Source organism: Nicotiana tabacum, unplaced genomic scaffold (genome assembly GCF_000715075.1).
Source record: "Nicotiana tabacum cultivar K326 unplaced genomic scaffold, ASM71507v2 Un00025, whole genome shotgun sequence".
Taxonomy (NCBI): Eukaryota; Viridiplantae; Streptophyta; class Magnoliopsida; order Solanales; family Solanaceae; genus Nicotiana; species Nicotiana tabacum.
The window spans coordinates 373755-397960 of NW_027438263.1; the positions used below are offsets into that span (position 1 = coordinate 373755).

The following is a 24206-nucleotide window of genomic DNA, read 5'->3' on the forward strand; positions in this document are numbered from 1 at the left end:
TGTGTGTGATAATCAAGTTGTCCTTCATATTGCATCAAATCCAGTGTTCCATGAGAGGACCAAACACACTGAGATTGACTGTCACTTCACGAGAGAGAAGATTCTCAGGAGATATTGTTACAAAGTTTGAGAAGTCAAATGATCAACTTGCAGATATTTTCACCAAGTCCCTCACTGGTCCTCGTATTAATTTTTTTTTGATAAGGTAAATTGTATTAATCAAAAGGGAGATAACTCCCGTATACAAGAAGTATACCAAAAAGTAGAGAAATTAATTATATATGTAACAAGCATATATATAATTTATATGCACTAGCTTGAGGGATAGTGTTAGAGTTAGTTCATGTATAGTGTCCCACATTTATATAGAAGGCTTTAGGTTTATGTAAACATTGTATATAAATAGGGCTATTGTAAAACACTTAGCATATATCAATAAAATATTTCTCCTGTTCCTTTATTTCTCAAGGAGATTACCCACTAAACTTACTAATACATTTTTATTCATAGTAGGGGGTCAGAATTTGGACGACTAACAGTAGTTCTACCGGTTGGAAAAATCATCCGCAAGGAGGCAATCCATGAAAACTAGTTAAAGGACGGATCAATAATTTTATTTCACGGCCAGGTCATTTTCTAGTTAAATTTTCTCCCTCCGGCTCAAATTGAATGTCCACTTTCCTTTTGTTGGTTGTTAGAAAGTAATGCGAATTCAGATAACAAATGTATATACACACAAATAATGAAATCAGGTCCCCTTTTCCTATTCCTATAGAAACTGTCTCCTCCATCCTAAAAGATTCAGGAAGTAACTATTGACTCCAAAATACTCCGTGCTTAACTTTGAAAGTCACATATTCCCTTATTTAACATTTGATGATACAACCTTCCATTTCATCTTAAGATTCTGCCGAGTCAAAAAGCACATCAGAAAACAACCTACAAAACTAAAACAATATATATAATCCTAAAAATTCAACAAAGAAATATCCAGCCAACCCTGTTTTACCAGTTCTACTGTGTAAAACTTATAATTAGCTTCATTTCATGCTAGATCAATTTCCCTTATTTTTTCATCAGTTAAGAATATTGAAATGTACCAAGAAGCTACCTCCTGGAAATTGCCCTCTGTTCTTGGCAACTTGCTGTAATTCTGGATATCACCAAGTGTCAGCAGACCAATGAGAAAATTATTTTCATCAACTATTATTGCACAAGATTGCTTCTCAGCTAGCATGAGGGATATGGTCTCCATTAGCAAGGTGCTCATTAGAACTGTCACATATCGTGTTCTCATTGCCTGTGAAACTAGAATTGTCCTTGCCAAATCATTTTCTTCATCATCAGATTCATAAAGACAGAGGGAACTCTCAAGTTTGCAGAGGTTACTCTCTTTCTGTGAAGGTGAACCTGAAGAATAAGTTAAACTAGAAATGTTGGAGAAAGAAGTTCCTTGTCGCTGCATCATGTGGGCTCTTGCATCTTTTAGTTTTTCTCTATCCTTCACTACACTTTTCCTTGTTTGTCCAGATGTAACCCAAGAAGACAACCCCACAGCTCCCAAGAGGGGCAGAACTATCCGATAATCCTGTGTCAGTTCAAAGAGAAGCAAAACCGCAGTGAGAGGCACCTGACAGACACCAGCAAGAGTAGCAGCCATGCCAACCTGTTAAACGATGTCTTCCAAAATCAAAAAGAACCCAAAATTGAGGTCAAACAGTAAGATTAACAGTAAACTCATGTTGCAACACAGAAATACAATATAGACTTCAGAAAAGATTGACCAAGACAGATGCTACATAAGCACAGAAGGATAAAGGTAAGGAACATCCATAAAATTCACGCAAACACTGGTGTGCCCATGCTTTGGTTATGCTTTGACCAACTCAAGGTAGTCATAGTTTGGGAACTTTTTTTTTTTGGTGAAGAGATATTATAAATGGCACCAAGAAGATGCAAAAATAGGAAAACAAAAGAGTTTGCTAGCTCCAAAACAAAGAGTCCTATACTAGGGTTAATGAGCTACCAAAGTCGAAAAAAATGTATAGGGGAATTTACAGGTGTTAGGGTACTCCAGCTGTAAAAATAAAAGACATTTATAGCCTGTTTAGCCAAGCTTCTAAAAAACTTATTTTGAAAAGTGCTTTGTTTGAAAAGTACTTTTCAAAAAAGTATTTTTGGTGAGAAGCAGTTTGTGTTTGTCTAATAAATCTGAAAATACTTTTAAGCAGCAATTAGTGTTTGGCCAAGCTTTTAAAAAGTGTTTCTAAATTTATTTTTCTCAAAAGTGCTTCCGGGAAGAAGCTACTTCTTCTGCTTCTCAAGAGCATCTGCTTCTACTCAAAAACACTTTTTTTCCTTCCAAAAGCTTGGCCAAACACCTCAACTTTGAAAAAAAAAGGTACTTTTTTGAAGGAAAAAAAAAGTGTTTTGGACTTTGGAGAAACTTGGCCAATCAGGATATTAGCCTTAAGGAAGTGGTTTGGAGTTGCTATTCCATCAAAACATCTACTGTTCCTTTCCTTCCAAACAACCTAAAGAGGCAAATAACCTAAGAAAAAAGAAGGAAGTAGTTGATAGGGGAAGTACTTATAGAATAAGAACCAAAATGATGTAAACTAAGGATCTGTAGCAGCATCCTTTCAACCAAAAGCGATTGAATCTCGATTCAGCCTAGATCCAGAAAACAGATCATTATCAGGATAACACTGTAATTAACTAAGGTATGGAAAATATGACAGGTAAAGTCTATTCTCTTATGTTCCCATGCAACTCCTCAGGTAGGCAGCTGCTTAAGTTTCTATGCTCCTAAATTTGAGAAAGTACGCATTTAGAAGTGGGAGGAAGAAGCGGAAACCACTAACATCACCTAGTCAGATTGACTGGGCTTCTGCCCCCCTAACATTTTAGATAGTATGCAGTTTAGAAAGGGGAAGGAAGCAGCAGAAATCACTAACACACCTAGTAAATTCACCAGGTGCTTCCATTCAACCAGTAGGTCATGCAAAAGGCATACTGCATTATCTGGGAGTATGGGTATTCCGTATTTTGCATCTCTAATGTATGCAATCTTCTGCACGCTATCTTTTTTATCTTTAAACGATATTCCCACTATAAAATCAAATTCTGGATGTCCTTGGTGTGACAACATGCACCTTGAAAGCTATTGGCTCAAGTAAAGCTGCTTCCCTTCTTGCTTACGAATAAAAGCTTCTATTTAGGATTGGGACGCAACTCAAGCATCTATATAATATGTACATTTCTCAAGATAGTCCTGTAAGCATCTTAATCAGTTGGTTTAACCATTATGAGTAGGTTTTTTGTTGTTATAGTCTGTGCCACTGCAAAATGATTAGGCTCGTCTCTCTGGGTCGTTGGGTAGATAATTTCAATGTATTTAGTCCTTGTTAGATAGTTATGTGTAAATAGTCCTAGTCTCATATGTAGTAGGAGTAAAATATGCCCTATTCCCATATGTAGTAGAGTAGAATATGTATTATATATAGGGCTCATTGTATCATTGTTAATAAAAATAGATTTTTCTCCCGTGTATTCTCACATGGTGTCAGAGCTTCAGTGAGAAATTATCGTTGTGCGTCATTCCGGTGACATCCGGAAGAAAGATCTCATCGCCGTGCAATTTTCTGGCAACTTTGTCTTATTTTGAGGGTTCATCACTGCTACAGTGGTACTGTGCATACCAGTATTACCATCAGATCCAAAACGCTTGTGCGATTAAACTCCAGAAATTCCAGTCCCATCTAAATAGAAAGTCAGCCACCGTGCGTCTTTCCGATTGACGACTCAAGATTGATTTGCGTTATCTCCTCATCGGTAATTGTTGTGCGAAAACCAATACTACCATCTTGTTAGGAAAAGTCAGGCGACAAACCACAGTCAATCAGTCTGGCAGAAAGTCACACGCCTCTACGCACCGCCAGAACTAGGGTTCCGGCGAGCTACAATAAGTTTTCCGGCATGTGTGAGCCATTCCGGCCACCTTTTGACAAAACTTCTTCAGGACAACTTACTCGTCCAGTGATTACGAGCCTATCCATATAAATTACATCAAATTCTGACAACTTTTATTTTTTCGATGTGAACAGTAATTTCCAAAAAAGTTTTTGTTTTCTGGTTGTGTTTTAAAACCTATTTTGTAGTGTAGAATTCGGCTTAGTCTCACTATTTTCAAATTTTTCTGGCAACATTTCGGCCAATTCTATTTATCAGCAACCCCCTGATTTTATTGCTGGGGAGTCTATTGGCCTTGTATGTCGAATGACCAGATTGCAGATATTTTCACCGAGTCCTTCACTGGTCCTCGTATTAGTTACATATATAACAAGCTTGGTACATATGATTTGTGTGCACCGGCTATATAGAAAATGGCTCTCAATGACTATCACACAGAGAGTCCATAATTGAGTTAAATATTCACAAGAAAGGAAATACTATACCAAGTCACTCTGAGGTAGTTCAACTGACCAACCAGCCACCTTTATCTTACAAGTTTCGCGGGACGAGTATGGTGATGATAGAGTGATGGAATATGCGGCTCGGTTTTCTTACCTTTACGAGCTTGGAGACACGCTCACAAGCAAAAGCTAGTTGCGTACTTTAGTTACCATAAATACTAACGATGTGGGTGGCACACGATGAATCACGAAAATTGACCCGTGGATCATGGTAATGGGCCATGTGGGACTTAACTAGAGGAAGAGACCCGTGGATTGCGATGATGGACCACGTGAAACTTAGTTTATTGGGGAATTTGATAGAGGTGCGTAAAAGTCCCACATTAATAGCTGAAAAGATTAGGAGCCTACCTAAATTGCTCCTACACGGAAGTTTAGGTGCCGCACCCTTGTCCACACGACACTAGTGTGGATGTGGGTATGGGATCCGTACCGGATCTGGTCAGACGATTTTGAGTAGTTTAATCAGGACAGAAGGAAAAATTCGAGACAAGATACAATTTCCCGAAATTCGAACCAAACTAGGGTAAATTTGAAGAAAATAACATACCTTATCTAGGAAATCAATCATTTACTTATCTACAACTTGAGAATAAAAAATAAATCCACACTTTACAAGCTATACGTAGTTATTCCACAAAATTTCACATAATTTAGAGACTTTTTTATTTTCTTATTTTTTTGAATTATTTTTAATCGGATCCTCGCACCCGTATCCGTACTAGGATTCGTATCCCCAAATCTTAGAATTTACATTTTAAAGGATCTGACCTCTAGATTTGCACCTGTGTCGGGTACTCGCACCCGTGTCCGAGCAACTTAGAAGCCTACATATAAGGTGTATGGATCTTTTAATAGTATGAGGTCTTTTGATGAAAACCGCGCCAGCTTGGCTCAAAGCAGATAATATTACACTCTGTTAAAAGTATCTTCGGGCTAGTTGGAAGAGCGAGTATGCTTACCGAGCTAAGATGACTCACATTCCAAAAGGGACAATATCACACTATGTTAAGAGTATCTTCAAACGAGTTGAGCCCAACAACTGGTATCAGAGCGACGGTGAGAAACATCTGAGACAAAAAAGTCAATCGCCATGTGTCTTTTCGGTGACTTTCAGATCTGATTTGTGTAACCTTCTTTTCCTTCAGGGTTGTGCGAATTCCAACGGCACCACAAGATCCGACATCGTCCGGCGACCAAACCCCAATAAGATTCTTCGAAAACTGATCCTACATGCGACGTTGGCAGCAAGGGTTCCAACGAGCGAGTAACTCCACGCGTCGGGGTGTGAAGTATTTTTTTCGGTAGTTTTGACACAAATTGATCTTCTGTGGTGCTCGTATCATAATTCGGAGTTGACACATCCCACTTCCAACCTTTTTCGGCTACTTTCGAAGCATACAATATACTTTTTGACAACTTTCTTGAGCTCCGACAACCGTTTTTGGATTTTTTGGTACTGTGTGGGTCGATTGAAGCTCCTATTTCTCTCCACTCACGATTCAATATTTTTCGATCACTTTGCACATTTTTGGCGAGCTACATTGTTGTTTTTCAATCTTTGTTCACATTCCAGCGAGATTCTTGGTTGTTTATGATATTTGGTGATTTGTTGTTTGATCTCTCTTGATCCATTATAATGGCACTCGTATCGGATGCTTTTGGCTTATAAGCTGTTGATCCAATACTTTGAATATCCGGATGGTTTCTTTATCGGCTTATATTGAGTTCCATCAGTACAAAACATGTAAATAATCCTCTTCGGAGATAACTTCTATTGTTCAAACAGGTAATAACATGACTTGTGTTTCTTTTTCCGACTCTTAGGTTATTGATTCAGTTGCATCTGATTATATTTCTGGTAACAAATCTCTTTTCACTACTATTTCTTACTCTCAATCACTTCCAACAGTCACAATGGCCAACTATTCTCAAACCATGGCAACTGGAATAGGTTAAGCTAGTCCACTTCCTTCCTTACCTTTGAATTCAGTTCTTTATGTTCCCGATAGTCCTTTTAATCTCATATCCACTAGTCGTTTGGCCAATCACTTATTTGCTCTATTTTATTTCTTGATGACTCTGTTTTAATACAGGAATGCAATGCGGGATGGATCATTGGTACCGGGCGTGAATCAAATGGACTTTAGTACCTTATCCTTGCTAAATCACATGGACTCACATCTTTTCCTCCTTCAACAACTTGTCCTTTTATTTTTTATGAAGTAAATTAGATTCATTAAAAGGCATCAAGAAGATGCAAAGAGTACAAAAGAGATAGGATAATTAGCTCCATTTACAAAAGCCTATGCTACTATCAGGGAGCTAATAAAATCCACAAAACTAAATAAGTTAACTAAACACGCAGCCTTGAGGGAGTAGAGTGGAGTTAATATGTCATCAAAACATCTTCGGTTCCTTTCTTTCCAAATACACCAAAAAAATGCAGCCGGCACCGTTTTCCAGATTTTTTTGATGGATTTGTCAACTCTCCAAAAATACCAACTTTCAAAAGCTTGCTTTGTTGATTGTGGCATAACCCATTTCAGACCAAAGGTAGTGTAGAAGAAGTTCCAAATGTCTTTTGCAACTGAGCAGTGGAGGAATAGGTGGTTTACACTTTCTGACTGTTGTTGGCACATGTAGCATCTATTAACTAGTATGATATTCCTCTTGATTAAGTTGTCTTGAGTGAGACATGCCCCATTTAGAGTCAACCATGTGAAGCAAGTCACCTTGGTAGGCACTTCAGTTCTCCAGATGTGTTTCCATGGCTAGTTATCTATTATTGGATTCTGGTCACAGAGGTGAATGTATCATTCTTTGACTGTGTACTTGCCTCTCTCAGAATTTCCCCAAATAAGTTTGTCAGGCTGTTGATCTTCGATATTATGACCTTCTAGGGAGCTTAACATTGTGAGTAGGCTGTTGACCTCCCAATCCTGCAAATTTCTTCTGAAAATGGGCACCAAGTGCCATTGTCTCTATTTTGAGCAACAGTGGAGTCTTTGGTCAAGGCAATCTGATACATACCGGGAAACATGTCTTTCAAAGGTGTATTTCCGAGCCATCTATCCTTCCAAAACTTAATACGAGTTCCATTCCCAACTTTGAAAGTTACATTTTGGAAGAATTCATCCCAGTGGTTGCTGATGTTCTTCCACAGACCAACTCCATAAGGAGTGTTTGTTTTCTTGGAACACCAGTGATTGTGTGCTCCATATTTAGCAACTATGATGTCCTTCCATAGCCTAGATTCCTCCTGTCCATATCTCCAGAGCCATTTTAAGAGCATAGCTTTGTTGTGTGCTTGTAGATCCCTGATGCTCAAGCCTCCTTTGAATTTTGGTTGAGTTACCTTGAGTCATTTCACTAGTGGAAATTTGTGTGTTTTGCTGCATCCTTCCCGTAAGAACTTCCTTCTGAGTTTGTCCATCTGCTTTAGGACTGAGATTGGAATTGGGAACAAAGACATGTGGTATGTAGGAAGACTGTCCAGTACACTATTGATTAAAGTTAACTTGCCACCGATGGAGAGGTATTGCATTCGCCAAGTCGCAAGCCTCTTTTCAAACTTCTCTAGGACTCCATTCCAAACTTCTTTTGATTTGAATTTAGCTCCCAAGGGAAGTCCAAGATATGTTGGGAAAGTATCTGTTTTGCAGCATAGGATGTCTGCTAGCTCCTGTATGTTGGGGACTGCATTCACAGGGTATATGATGCTCTTTATCATATTGTTGTGGAGTCCTGATAGTGCCTCGAAGATCATCAGCGTCAGGTTGAGATTTCGTGCTTGTGATCTCTCAGTACCACAAAAAATAAGAGTATCATCCGCAAAGAGTAGATGGGATACTGTAACTGAGCTGGCAGGATTCCTTCCCACCTGAAAGCCTTGTATCCATTGTAGTTGCTTAGCCTTCTCCAACATTTTAGTGAGTCCTTCCATCGCCAAAATGAATAGGAAAGGGGAGAGGAGATCCCCTGCCTTAGGCCCTTTTGGCAGGAGAAAAAACCGGTCGGGCCACTATTCACCAAAACAGAGTTCTTGACAGTTGAAATGCAATAGTTTATCCATCTTATCCATTTCTCCCCAAAGCCATCTGCCTCAAGATACTCATGAGGTAAGACCATCTTAATTGATCAAAAGCCTTTTCAATGTCCAGTTTGCACAACACGCCTGGTTTTCCACTTTTCATTCTCCAATCCAGCACTTCACTGGCAATCAAGGAAGCATCAGTGATGTGCCTGTTCTTGATGAAAGCATTTTGTTCCCCCGAGACTAGTTTGTCAATAGATCTGTAGTCTCTGAGCTCCATAGCACCCTTTTTCTTTGGAATTAAGGCGATGAAGGTGGCATTGCAAGCCCTAACCATGTGACAGCTCTGGTGAAAATGATTAAGTGCAGCCATGATGTCTGTTTTAAGAGTATCCCAATTTTTCTGAAAGAAAGCCATGGTGAAGCCGTCTGGACCTGGTGCTTTATCAGGGGCACATGATTTCAAAGCTTCAAGCACCTCTATTTCTTCAAATGGAGCTTCCAACTAGTTCTTCTCTTCTATGCTTAGTGAGGAGATGCCTTCAAAATTTGCACTGGGCCTCCACGGTTCATTTTCACTATATAAGTTCTGGTAGAATTCCAGAATCTCCTTCTTGATCAACTCTTTGTCCTCATTTCATCACATATCCTGAGCCTGTTAATGTAGTTGCTTCTTCTGTTGTAGTTTGCCATCTTCTGGAAATATTTGGTATTTTTGTCCCCTTACAGCTTGTCCTTTTACTGATCCACCAGATTTATTACATAAACGGTTAGGACATCCCAATTTATCAGAACTTCAGAAAATGGTACCTGGTTTGTCTCACTTGTCCACTCTAGAGCGTCAGTCATATCCGCTCAGAAGGCATACTCGCTCTCATTTTCCTCGGTGTCTTGATAATCGAATAGAGTCACCTTTCACTTTAGTCCATTCAGATGTTTGAGGTCCTTGTCGAGTTAGTTCTACCTTGGAATTCTGCTACTTTGTCAGTTTCATTGATGATTATTCCAAGTCCACTTGGATATTTCTCATGAAAAATCAATCTGAGTTGGTCTCTATTTTTCAGACCTTTCACTCTGAAATCCAAAATCAATTTGGGGTTTCTAACCGCACATTTCATAGTGATAATGCCCCAGAGTATTTGTCTTCTCCATTTCAGCAGTTCATGAACTCTCATAGGATCATACATCAAATATTTTGTCCATACACATCTCAATAAAATGGGATAGCTGAAAGGAAGAATAGGTATCTCATTGAGACTGCTCATACCCAACTCGTACAATCTCATGTTCTGTTGTGTTTACGTGGGGATACAGTTCTCACATCCTATTGTCTTATTAATTGTATGCCATCTTCAACTATCAAGAATCAAGTTTCATACTCTGTCTTGTTTCCCCACTCACCTTTCTCTCTTCCACCTCGTGTCTATGGGAGCATGTGTTTTTTTATAACCTTACTCCAGAAAAGATAAGTTAGCTCCCCGTGCTCTCAAATATGTATTTCTAAGTTACTCGAGGACGCAACAAGGATATCAATGTTATTCACCTGACTTTCCGCGGTACCTTATGTCTGCTGATGTTACCTTCTTTAAAACGCAACCATACTTCATAGGTCCAAATGATCTCTTAGACATTTTTTGAGGTATTACCGGTTTCATATTTTGGAGATTCAGTCACTATCTCTCCTTCACCTTCCTCTATAGCTCCACCCCCTACAACTTCGATTATGTCACCTACAGCTCCAGTTCCATGTTCTGCAACTCCACCACTCTTGACTTATCATTGACGTCAGTCCAACATCATGTCCAGAAGATTCATTCCATGTACTGGATCTTTTACCTATTGCGGACTTGTCTCCTCCTAGTCTACCAATCACATTCCGCAAAGATATTCAATCCACTCTTAATTCCCATCCCCATCATATTGATTTGAGTTATCATCGTTTATCATCACAGCATTATGCTTTTGTGTCATCTTAGTCCTCAATTTCTATCCCTATGTCCACAAGGACAGGCTATGATCAAAGAGATGTCTGCTTTACATATTAGTGGTACTTGGGAGCTTATTTCTCTACCTCCCCGTAAATCTATCGGTGGGTATATGTAGGCAAAGTTGGTCCATATAATCAAATTGATCGCCATTGCCAAAGGTTATACTCAGATATTTGGGTTTGATTACAATATTACTTTCTCCCTCGTGGCTAGAATAGCATATGCCCTCCTTCTATATTAAGAAGGCCTTGCTTGTCGGTTGCGCTGGTCACTTTCCAGGAGCTATGTTATTGAACAAAACATGTGCTCCCAAAGACTCGAGGGAAAGAGAGTATAAAGGTAAGCGAGGAAACAATATCGAAAGTTGAATCTGATTTTGGATAGCAGATGAGGCATCCAATTAATCTAATCAAAGGACGTGAAACTGCATCGCCCAAGAAACTAAGCTTGACAGGGGACTGAATGAGAAGGGTACGAGCCGTCTCAATGATATGCTTATTCTTCCTCTCATCTATCTCAGTTGAGATTTCTGATAGAGAGTTTCTAAAGAAATCATAAGCTACTGAAACCGAGAAGAAAATATTCTAAGGCATTATCATTGGGAAAAATGCAAATAGAGACATCAAACTAATTTTGTATTGCAGCACAAAAACTTAGGAACACAAAAAACAACTGAGAACTATCTCTTGTTAAGAAAATCCAAGTACATCTTGAATAATTATCAATGAAACAACAAAAATAATGAAAATCCAAGGTTGAACTGTCTTAATAGGACCCCATATATCAAAATAAACTGAGGAGAAAACAGACTCTATAGAAACATGGAGTGATATGTTTCTCAAGTAGACACGACTCATACTGTAATGTAAAAAAATTAGAAACCTTTTCACGAAGTTTGGATAAACTTGAATGTCCTAAACCTATGTGAATTAAGTCTACAGGATCAATAACTAGACAGGCCGTGGAGGAGTTAAAGGACCTTGAATTTCAGAAGAATAGAAGAGAGGAAAGAAGTAGATTTGGGTGCTATATTCTCTTGCTCTCCTGTTATTACTTTTCAATAATAAAAAACTCACTTATCCAGATATGTAATGCTACTTCTAACAAAAGACAAATTCATACCAGGCCATATGCTTGTGGGGATGCAACTTCCAAGATGGAAAGATGAAAGATTGGATCAGCATGAGAGATAATGTAGCTAACAATTTTCCCATATGCAGTTCCAGTAGCAGCACCGATGAATAGAGATGGTGCATAGTAGCCTCCAACCAATCCAGAGGCTCGACATAATGAAGTTGTTACTATTTTGACAGCTACAAGCTGGAGCAACAGATCAGCGGAGAGGCCTTTCACTAGTGGGCGAGATTCTAGCAAAATATTAACATTCTCAAAACCCTGGTAAAGGATTTCAGGATATGCTAAAGCTACCAGCCCAACCAGAAGACCACCCAGGACAGGAAAAGCTGCTTTTGGCATGCCGCTGGTCGTTTGAATATTTTCCACTATTTGCAGCATAAATGATGTACAACTTGATAATGCCACTGAAACTAAGCCACAAAAGATGCCCAGCAGAAGATAAAGCGGCAGCTCTGAAATGGAAACCAAAAATTAACTCAATATTACATACCAAAAAGAGTTCAAAACACATTTGTACTTACCACATTAAGTAATAGCAATGACAAAAACGTGATTCTAAGAGTAATATCACGTGGAGGAAGACTGCATAATCCCTAATTGAAAAAAAGGACAATAATAAAATAAAAAAATGTTCATCTCCCTTTTGTAAGGTATGGTAACGTTGTATGCAAAATATATTCCTCTTTTGAACCGGTAATCTGAAAATTTGTTAGATAAATAATTCTAGACGATACAAATTAGAAAGAATTTATACCTTGATTAACCTTCCTAATCACTCAAAATAAGAGGAACATCATGTTAATGATAAATCCTGAGACTAGTTTATTTTGTTCTGGGAACATTCAGGCTATATTGGAGAATTAACATTCTTTGTATTTATCAGTTATTTACTTCATTTCATTGTAGATCGCCTCACTTTGATTTTATGCTAAATTAGAGCACTGACTTATAAGACGGTAGGGTTGTAAGAGAATGTTACACTTGTTCCCTTATTGGTTGTGTAAGGTTTTCAACAGCAATTTAAATGGTCCTGGGCTACTCTACTCATTGCCTTAAGGTTTTGAGTTGGATGCTCAGAGCCAAACTTCAGGGAGCCTGTTAGCACAACCGCTTTCTCTCTTCATATTCTATCGCTTTGGACTTCTCTTTCTTAACTCATGTAACTGCTCTGGGCTTCTCTCTCTCTCTCTCTCTCCTAACATTGTCGTAGCATGTAAGTCCAATCATTAGCCCGTTGAGCCGAATTAATTGTTGAGCCTCCTCACTCTCTACTTCAAAAAGAACAAAAACAAAAAAAGGCAATAAGGTCAAATCAGATCCACATCTAAACCCTAAAATCTGGGTTATACGTGTGGGAGGGAGTTAGAAATGCTATACTTGTCATTCATTGGTTGTGTAAGGGTCTCCAAAGGAATTCAAATGGACCTAGCTATTCTATCAGAAGTGTTATTGAAATTTGTACGAAAAAGAAAAAACAAAAAAAGAAACATGTTCTCATTCCGATCTTCTTTTTGGTTCATTTTATGTACAAAAATTCTAGAACTCCTAAACTATTACTCCTGATCAGTAAGTGATTAATGTTCTTTATTCATCGGAACGGCACCACAAAAGTGTTGGATGTTCACATGTACATATCAGTGCCTGTCAATTTAAAAAGCAAGGAGCTGAGAAATTATAGTCAGCTGCCTATGTCATTTACGTTCAGCATCTCTCACCAAAGAGCCAAAAAAATACAAACATTTGAATCTAAGCCTATGAACATGTTCTACCTTCCCTTCAAAACATTAAATAATTTACCCACCAAATAACCTACAAGATGCATGCAGAAATTGTGAACCACAGTCTTCTATTCTCCCTGTTGAGTTTTCTGTCGTACCAGCTCAGAAGCTTTGTCTGATGCTATTCACAAAAACAACCACTCTGCTTTTCCAACTAAGTTCCCAAATCTAAATTGTGTACCGAGATAAGAAAGACGATAGCAACTTGTAACAAGCCTAACAAAGTAGTGCTCATCTTTCTGTTGTTTTATCTATCAGAATCCGGTGTCTCCTGGATGATATTGAACCCTTGAAGCTTCATTTGCAACTGAATCAACCACTCTATCTCTTAATCCTCAAAATTCCTTCCGAAGAAGATGATGTCCCACCTTAGTTTGTCGTATGTTGTGCAACTGCATCGTCAGTTTAGAGCAAAACTATATAAATCTGGGCACTCAATTTTCAATGGGCTATGACCCACCGAAAAGCTGAGTGTTAGATGCCAATTCTTCCAATAAGTTCCTGCTTCCCTTCAGGACACTTTCACCATCAGGGGTATTCACTGGACATGAGCACCATTGACAGGAAGATTCAAATTTTGCTACAACCATATGCTGTGCAGATATTTAAAGTTTTGGGCACATTTCCGTGATCATTTAAATAAGATGCTCCTTTTCTGTATTTGCAGCTATTTCATACCCAAGCCTCCACTTCCTAGATTATATGACTTAACTCCACTTGACCAAAGGAAAGGAGGTTCCTTCCTTGAAACAGTTCCATAGGAAACCTTTTCTTAATTTGACAAGTCTCTTTACAACCTTAATGGCAAGAGGGTAAAGAGACATTAGTATGTATGGAGATTGTCAAGTACATTGTTAATGAGAGTAATCCTGCCACCAAAAGAAATCTTTCAGTAGCAATATCAAGATCAATATTGGCAATGGGTTGCAGACATCTTTTTGGGAAGATCACCGGATAGGGCAAGGAAGGTTGAAAGATATTTTCCTGACTTATTCTCTCTAAGTCTTCAAAGCCAAGCATTGGTAAGTCAGTCTGGAGCTCACAAGGATGGAGCTGGAACTTTAGAAGATCTTTGGATGATTGGGAGATAAACAGAGTTTCTATCTTCCTCCAAACTCTTGAACCTTTCAAGGGTACATCACAGACCATAGATAAAGTAGTTTAAAAGCTGAATAGAAAAGGTGCATTTTCAGTAAAAGAGCATACTGGACTCTACATCCTAATGTTTCAACAACTGAGGTGTGGCCTTGGAAACACATTTGGAGGGTTAAAACTCCTCCCAAAGTATCATGTTTTGTCTGGTTGGTGGTGAAAAAGGCATGTTTAACACATGATAACTTACAAAGAAGAGGTTTCCAGATTTGCTCAAGATGTTTTCTTTGTGGACAGGAAGTAGAAAGTAATGCTCACTTGTTCCTACATTGCAGAATCACTACAAATCCGTGGCACATCTTCTTTTATCTGTTGGGAGTTAATTGGGTCATATCTAGAACCACATTGGAACTTCTAATCAATTGGAAGGGAATTGGTAGAAGAAATGGATAAAGACAAATGGAAAATCATCCCAGCTTGTATATGGTGGATTGCATGGAACGGAAGGAACTCCAGATGTTTTGAAGGAAAAAGAAACTCCATTCAGAAGATTAAGATGGATTGTCTTTCCTTGTTTTATTTTTTTGGTGTAAACAAGAAATGTTTAGTGAGATAGGACACCTGATAGATTTTATAGGCAGCTTGTAATTTACCTTACATCAGGTGCTTGTCTTTTGCTCTTTTGGAGTTGTACGTACAGCTATTAGCACTAATGACCAACCTGGCGCTGATCTTATTATCAATACAAACTGTTACCTTTCTCCAAAAAAGATTAGTCATACGATGAACCTTTGTAAGAGTGATGGAGCATTGACTTGGATAAACTACAAGGATGACATAGAACCAAATTGGATTTATACTTGGTAGATTTGTCACAGAGGTTATATTTTCACTAAGAAAATTGACAAAAAGTTACCACTCTAAAGAGTAACTTTTTACTTAGAACCAAACTAGCTATGGTGCCAACAAAAGCTTGAATTAGGGATAACCACTCTAAAGAGTAAGGCTTAAGGATAAGTATAACTGTATAAGTAAGACATAATATTGGAAGGAAGTTGTCCCAAAAGATCAATATAGAACACAATTAAAGCTAAGGGTCCTTATATAAGATACCAGCTATTTCAGATTAAAGTTTATTCATGGTGGTACATTTGCATTAGGCCAGTGTCTCTAGGAGTCTTCTTTAATCTATTTAGAGATTTGTACGTCAAAGTAGAAAATATAAAGAACCTTGATATTATAGAATCCCAAAGTACTCAATATTCGAAAGAAATGGGACTAAATGAATTGAAATGGATAGTGATGATCTGTGTAGCCAACCCCAACTAGCTGTTGAAATGTAGTTGTTGCTGTAAGTGACGGGTACAATTGTATTTAAGAATCAAACTCGAGAAAGAAGTCCAAAATTACCAGTAGGTGTACGAAAATCATATCCTGGGACCGCAAATGCAGGTTCAGAGCCAAGACCAATTTCTGAGACTACAGAAGCTATAACAGCACTGAGAATAACCATTGAAGTCGTATTTGTTAAGGACAAGGAGGACTCTGCAGGTGATGGCCATAACACAGATTCCACAGCAAAGAAACAGCCCCCGACAGCAGCATTAAATCCTTTAAAGTAGAAAACAAGGAGAGTTTAAAGTGACACAAACAGTATAACCATGGAGAGAAAATGACTGACAAGATATAACAGGAAAATGTTAGCAGAACAAGAAGTAAATTTCCAGAAAATGAATTCCTGTAAGGCAGCAGATGCTGAAAGCAGAAAAAACAAGAAAATGCTCATTGAACATCCCCGTATTAAGTCAAAACAAACCATAGTACAGGAACTATAGTACATTAGCTTATTAGCAAATAAGAATGACAAGAAATAGGTCACAACAACTTGTTAAAAAAAACAAATAGTTCTGTTTTATCACTCTTGCTTTTCTCCTGCAAAGTTTCCTAAGATGAAATTGCATTACGTGACATTCTCTTCTTCTTTTTTTTGGATAAGCAAACTCGAAGAAGTGCCATTGTTTTTTCTCTTTTCCAGCAATGGCCACAAAAACGCTGAATTAAGTTCATAAATCTTTACCATTTAAAGGATTTTTAATCTTCCAACAAACAGAAAAAACCTTTGGTATTTTTCTTCCTCAAAAAGAATTGTTTGAGATCTGATTCCACAAATCATCCTTTAGGACTCGACAATTGTAAAGCATTTCATTAGTTTTGAAGCACCAGCTGGGTACATCCTTCTATTATGGCAGAACAATGGCAAACATTTTTTAAAGGTATAATAAATCTAGTGAGGCAATGCAAGAAGCATTAGCTAAGACAAGGACAGAATGGTCATCTGCCATCAAGATGCCATTCCTGGGGAACCCCCGCTCACCAAGTTCAAGTTCTCACAACGCAAAAGGAAAAGTGATGTGGTCATGTAGGCATAGAGAATACTGTAGAACATTCAAGAAATGTTCTACTAATTGAGGTACTTCTTCATCAGGTGACTCTGCAAACATGGCAAAGTTGTCATTGTATTTGCAACTAGTTGATGACCAGTCTATTCTATCAAGTAGATAGAACTAAATGGTCCATTTAATGTAAGGTACTACTCAAACTAGCATTATTCAGTCAAAGGAAGTGAATTTCCCTTGACGAGTCGAACTATGTACAATAAGGAAACTCGGCAAAGAAGTGGAATCTGGATTCGGAGCCAATTCGAGTAATGTATGGGACATCATATCTCTTAGTAAATAGAGTAGTCTACTAACAAATGAACTGCCCACCTTTTTCAGCCTCTTCTTGTCTCTTAACCTCTATTTAACACTCCACATAAAACCATATGAAAGGATTAGTGTCAGCGATAAAATTGCAGGAACAAAACCATATGAAGCCAATCCATGTCAACAATAAAATTGCAGGAACATATGAACCCATAAGCAGTTGCTTATGTTTCTGCATCAGAAGTCACCAGTTGAATTTGTGAATAAATTTCTCAGGATATGTTAGAAATTAAAATTTGATTTATTAAACTTCAAGTACTTCACCAAAAAAGGACCTGGCAGAAATTTGGAAATTAGGAAGCCTAGGTAACTTCTAAAGAACTAGTTCAACCCTGAAAATAAGGACAAGACTATACCTCTACAGAATGTGTGCCCCTTCCTGGACTCTCATAAAGACTCTGCAAATGCCTTGTACTGAGGCTCTCCGGGAATCACTCTAAACATGTTGGGTTAGATACTGGAAATATTGACAAAACTAAAAAGCAGGCTCAACCAAATAATTCCAGGTTTTTTTACATAATTCCAGTTTCCAACTCGCGACTCAAGCTTAAGAATACTCTACATAAAGTAATTTGGAGTTTTTCTTGTCTAGCTATCCAACTTATGAGACAAGCTTTTGCTAATTCAACTTGAAGGGAGACAAAAGCCAGCTAGCAAACTATCCGCATCTCTACACTCTTTTTTTTAGAAGGTAACATATCCATATCTCAACACTCTACTACTACATAATTGGAAGAGACCTCAAGTGAAATAAGTCAATAACTACATGGTTATCCTAAATGTCATTTGTCACTAAAGACAAAAGTAACCACAGGCATTATAGAATTTACAATAACGATTGGTTATATCGGATGAAATAGAAAGATAGAGAACAAATAATGCACGTATGAGAAGGTTGACAAACCGTGTGCCCATATATGTGAAATAACATTTTAGGATTAGTCACCTTTCCGTTTGTTGAGCTTTTGATACAATGTGAAAACTTCACTAGTAAAATGTTAGGTCCATATGTTGCTGGGTAAGTGATACGCTTCTCACCTAACGGAGACTACATCAATATACATTCACTTTTCTTATCTAAACTTCAATTGAGTATTTTTCTTTAGATAGTTGCATAATATGACACTTTGAGTCCATTTTTCATTTTCCGCTCAAGGAATTTGGGAAATTTAACTTCTCCCATAGAGTAAGCTTGGACAAAATTAGTAGCTTGTGGGAGCCAAGTTGGCTGGCTCAACTTTATTGACAGCAAACGTCTGAAAAAGGAACTGGGGAAACAAAGCTTCAGAAATATATCATAGTACTTGGCAGAATGCAGGCACTGGAAATTAATAAGCTACTTATAGCTGATTGCAGTTCCTCTCAAACCGATAAGGATTGCAGTTCCTCTCAAAGTCAAGAAGTAAGCTGCTTTATTTTTGGGCACCCGGTGTCATTTCAGTGGTATCTTTGGGGGGGGGGGGACTATTTGTTGGTTTTCTTGTTAGACTAGGCCCATTTGATAGTGGGTGATTCTTTTTATATTTTACTTTGGGCCAGTAATACCCGGCCGAATCTTGTATTTAATGAAGGCCTAATTTTTGTATAGGAACGGATTCATTTTTACACAGATAATCGAAATATCTAGAAGTCTCTTTTCTCTCTTTCTAATGGAAACACTCGTTTTCTAATCTCTCAGACTCTCAATCTGAGAAGTATGTCAAGTTTACATGGTATCAGAGCGTAGATCCTTCTATGGCACGTTCTCCGCTTTCAACCGGTCCTGTTTTCGTCAATTTCGAAGGTGTATTTCATTCTAGGTGATGTCTGACTCATTTAGGGTTCAAGTCGGTATTCTTCAACCATTTCTATTGATTTTTTGTTGATTTCTTAGTCGGATTCTCACATATTCAACATTTGTGATCTCAAATTGTTTGGTTGGTAATGTGATTTGGGGATTTTGTGGTTTTCATCTCGAGCTAGGGTTTCGAAGTCGTCTACTGTCAAGCCGGAGATTCTTCTTTCTCGTTTGTGATTGAAGGCTATTTTCTCCTTTACCATGGTTTTGTAATCTGTGTTAGTTTGATAGTTAAATAGTAGTAAATAACCCTAATCCCATATGTATTAGGAGTAGGATATGTATTATATATGTATATAGGGCTCATTGTATCATTGTCAATATTAATCAATAATATTTTCTCCCGTGCATTCTCACATGGTATCAGAGCATTGGTGAGATAATTATCGTTGTGCGTCATTCCAACGACATCCGGGAAGAAATCAGTCGTCACCGTGCAATTTTTTGGTGACCTGAGTAGCTGTTCGCATCAAAACCACTTTTTACCAGTGTTGTGCATAAACCAACACCACCACAGTGTTCTCCATCTCCGGGGGAGCAAACCCCACAAAACCCGACCGGAAAAACCCCACCCACGCGCCATCACGCGCCAACCAAAGTGATTTTTTTTTTCGGCGAGATCTGTCCACGCGCCGGTGCGTGGACCTCCTTCTGGTCAGTTTCTGACAAAACTCCTTTTGGACAGCCTTCTTAGGACATTATTCCGAGTCGGTCTATTCAAGTTTCATCAAATTCCGGCAACCTTTTTTATTTTCCAGCGAGTGAACAATGTTTTCCAAAAAAAAAAAAAGGGGTGTTCTGATTTGGCATTCCAAGGTTAACCACACAAGTTGTAATCAAGAATTTGAGAAATTGGTTGTAGCAAAATGGAATCCAATACTACGAAGAGTTGGATGGTTTCTCTACCGGATTATATTGAGTTCCTTCAGTTCAAAACATGTAAACAAACATCTTCAGGGATAGCTTCCGTTGCTCAAACAGATAGTAGTGTGACTTGTGTCTCCCAATCTTCAACCTCTGAGTCTTGGGTCATTGATTCAGGTGCATCTGATCATATTTTTGGTAACAAATCTCTTTTCATTACTATTTCATATTCTCAATCACTCCCAACAGTCACAATGGATAACGAGTCTCAAACCATGGCAACTGGAATAAGCCAAGTAAGTCCACTTCCTTCCTTACCTTTAGATTCAGTTCTTTATGTTCTCGTTAGTCTTTTTAATCTCATAGCCGTTAGTCGCTTAGCCAAATCACTTAAATGCTCTGTTTTATTTCTTGATGACCTTGTTTTTATACAGGAACGCAGTACAGGGCGGATCATTGGTACCGGGCGTGAATTAAATGGATTTTACTACCTTATTCTTGCAAAATCACATGGACTTACATCTTGTCTTTCTTCAACAACTTGTCCTGTTACTGATTCACCAGATCTATTACATAAACGGTTGGGACATCCCAGTTTGTCAAAACTTCAAAAAATGGTATCTGGTTTATCTCACTTGTCCACTCTAGAGTGTGAGTCATGTCAGCTCGGTAAGCATACGTGCTCCCATTTCCCTCGCCGTCTTGATAATCGAGCAGAGTCAGTCACCTTTTACTTTAGTCCATTCAGATGTTTGGGGTCCTAGTCAGGTCAGTTCTACCTTGGGATTCCGCTACTTTGTCAGTTTCATTGATGATTATTACAGGTGCACTTGGATATTTTTGATAAAAAATCGATCTGAGTTGTTTTCTACTTTCCAGACCTTCCACGCTGAAATTCAAAATCAATTTGGGGTTTCTATCCGCATATTTCGTAGTGATAATGCCTTAGAGTATTTGTCTTTCCCATTTCAACAGTTTATGAACTCTCATGGGATTATTCATAAAACATCTTGTCCATACACATCCCAACAAAATCGGGTAGCTGAAAGAAAGAATAGACATCTTATTGAAACTGCTCGTACCTTACTCATACAATCTCACGTTCCGTTGCGTTTTTGGGGGGATGCAGTTCTTACATCTTGCTATCTTATTAATCGTATGCCATCTTCAGCTATCCAGAATCAAGTTCCATTCTCTGTCTTGTTTCCCCACTTACCTTTGTTCTCTCTTCCACCCCGTGCCTTTGGGAGCACGTGTTTTGTTCATAACCTTACTCCAAGAAAAGATAAATTAGCTCCTCGTGCTCTTAAGTGCGTATTTTTGGGTTACTCGAGAACACAAAAGGGATATCGATGCTATTCTCCTGACCTCAGGTGGTACCTTATGTCTGCTGATGTTACCTTCTTTGAAACCCAATCATACTTCACCAGTCCAGGTAATCACTTAGATATATCTGAGGTGCTACCAGTTCCATCTTTTGGAGATTCAGTCACTATCTCCCATTCATCTTCACCTACAGCTCCAGCTCCACCACCTATAGCTCCAGTTCCACCACATATAGCTTCAGTTCCACTGCCTAGTCCAGTTCAACCTTCTACAGCTCTACCACTCCTAACTTATCATCGTCGTCCGCGCCCAGCATCAGGCCCAGCTGATTCACGTCCTGCACCTGATCCTGCTAATACTGCGGACTTGTCTCCTCTTAGTCAATTGATTGCACTCCGGAAAGGTGAACGGTCTACACTAAATGCTAATCCCCATTATGTCGGTTTAAGTTACCATCGTCTGTCATCACCCTATTGTGCATTTGTATCATCTTTGTCCTCTATTTCCATCCAGGTGAAGCACTGTCTCATCTAGGGTGGTGACAGGCTATGATTGACGAGATGTCTGCTTTACATACGAGTGGTACTTGGGAGTTTGTTCCTCTTCCTTCGGGTAAATTTATTGTTGGTTGTCGTTGGGTGTATGCAGTCAAAGTTGGTCCAGATGGCCAGGTTGATCGACTTAAGGCTCGTCTTGTTGCCAAAGGGTATACTCAGATATTTGGGCTTGATTACAGTGATACTTTCTCTCCTGTGGCTAAAATAGCATCAGTCCGCCTTTTTCTATCCATGGTTGTTGTTCTCCATTGGCCTCTCTATCAGTTGGACATTAAGAATGCTTTTCTTCGTGGTGACCTTGAGGTGAAGTTTATATGGAGCAACCACCTGGTTTTGTTGCTCAGGGGGAGTCTAGTGGCCTTGTATGTCGGTTGCGTCGGTCCCTCTATGGTCTAAAACAGTCTCCTCGAGCCTGGTTTGGTAAGTTCAGCACAGTTATTCAAGAGTTCGGCATGACTCGTAGTGAAGCTGATCACTCTGTGTTTTATCGGCATTCTTCTTCAAATCTTAGTATTTATCTGGTGGTTTATGTTGATAATATTGTTATTACCGGCAATGATCAAGATGGTATTACTAAGTTGAAACAACATCTCTTTCAGCACTTTCAGACTAAGGATCTGGGCAGATTAAAGTATTTTCTAGGTATTGAGGTCGCTTAGTCTAGCACATGTATTGTTATCTCACAAAGGAAGTATGCCTTAGACATTCTTGAGGAGACAGGAATGACACGTTGTAGACCTATTGACACTCCTATGGATCGGAATTCTAAACTTCTACCAGGACAGGGGGAGCCGCTTAGCGATCCTGCTAGATATAGGCGGCTGGTTGGTAAATTAAATTACCTCACAGTGATTAGACCTGATATTTCCTTTCCAGTGAGTGTGGTAAGTCAGTTCTTGGATTCTCCTTGTGATAGTCATTGGGATGCAGTTGTCTGCATTCTTCGATATATAAAATCAGCTCCAGGTAACAGATTATTGTTTGAAGATCGAGGCCATGAGCAAATTGTTGGGTACTCAAATGCTGGCTAGGCAGGATCACCTTTTGACAGATGTTCTACGTCTGGATATTGTGTTTTAGTAGGAGGTAATTAGGTGTCTTGGAAGAGCAAGAAACAAAATGTGGTTGCTCGGTCTAGTGCAGAAGCAGAATATCGAGCAATGGCTGTGACAACTTGTGAGCTAGTTTGGATCAAACATTTACTTAATTAGTTGAAATTTGGTGAGGTCAGCAAGATGGAACTGATGTGTGATAACCAAGCTGCCATTCATATAGCATCAAATCCGGTGTTTCATGAGAGAACTAAACACATTGAGATTAATTGTCATTTCGTCAGAGAAAAGATACTCTCATGAGATATTGCTACAAAGTTTGTGAAGTCAAATGATCAGTTTGCAGATATTTTCACCAAGTTCCTTACTGGTCCTTGTATTAGTTACATATGTAACAAGTTCGGTACATATGATTTGTATGCACCGGCTTGAGGGGGAGTGTTAGATAGTTATGTACATAATATGAATTAGTCCTAGTCCCACATAGAATAGGAGTATGATATGTATTGTATAAATAGGGCTCATTGTATTATAATTAAATAGAATATCAATAATATAGATTTTTCTCTCGTGCTTTCTCACAATCTATATATGTGTATCTGTATTGTGTTGGTTGATTGACAATCTGTTGAAAAAAATGGCAAATGATAATAACACCAGTGCTGATGCGACTTCTTCTACTCCCTTACGCCTAATTTTCCATGAAGATGATTATACCCATCCCTGTCGCCCCTTATATGTCCATCCATCAGACGTGCTGGGAACTTCCTTAGTTTCCGGTCCTTTTGATGGAAGCTGTTATGGCAATTGGAGACGTAATGTCCTAGTTGCCTTGTCTATTCGTAACAAGCTAGATTTCATTAATGGTACTTCTCACAGACCTCCTGAAGGTTCTCCTCTAGCCAGACAGTGGTAACGTTGCAATGACCTTGTGGTCTCTTGGTTGACTAACTCTATGTACAAGGAAATATCCAAGAGTGTTGAATACTCTGAGTTTGCTAAGAATATTTGGACTGAGTTAGAAGAGAGGTACTAGGATCTTTGAGCTAAAGAAGGAACTGGCTCATATTTCCCAAGGGTCCATGGACATAGCATCATATTTCAACAAAATTAAACGACTATGGGATGATATTGCATCTTTGTCTGCCGGGAGAGTTTGAATGTGTACTTGTGGGGGTAAATCTGCTGAAGACAGGGAACAAAAGGTCTACCAGTTCTTTATGGGACTGAATGATACTTATGTCCAAACAAGAAGCAACATCATCATGATGAAGCCCTTACCTTCCATTGGTAATGTAT

The 24206-nt window shown here is 38.7% G+C and overlaps 1 protein-coding gene across 3 annotated transcripts in view; it reads right to left on the reverse strand.

Moving 5' to 3' along the window:
* The window catches only part of LOC107784679 (chloride channel protein CLC-e), a 45078-nt gene that overhangs the window by 15437 nt on the left and 5435 nt on the right, over positions 1–24206 (reverse strand). For 2 of the 3 annotated variants that reach the window (XR_001647729.2, XM_016605841.2), the window contains exons 3-5: positions 15917–16117; positions 11622–12088; positions 1112–1666 (exon numbers count right to left, since the gene is read on the reverse strand). Coding sequence is in view for 1 of the 3 variants with exons in the window: in XM_016605841.2 (XP_016461327.2) it covers positions 1112–1666; positions 11622–12088; positions 15917–16117 (1223 nt within the window). In the remaining 2 variants the exon portion in view is untranslated. Of the gene's footprint in view, positions 1–1100; positions 1667–11621; positions 12089–15916; positions 16118–24206 lie in introns of all 3 variants that reach the window. The other variant, XR_012707085.1, reaches the window with a different exon arrangement.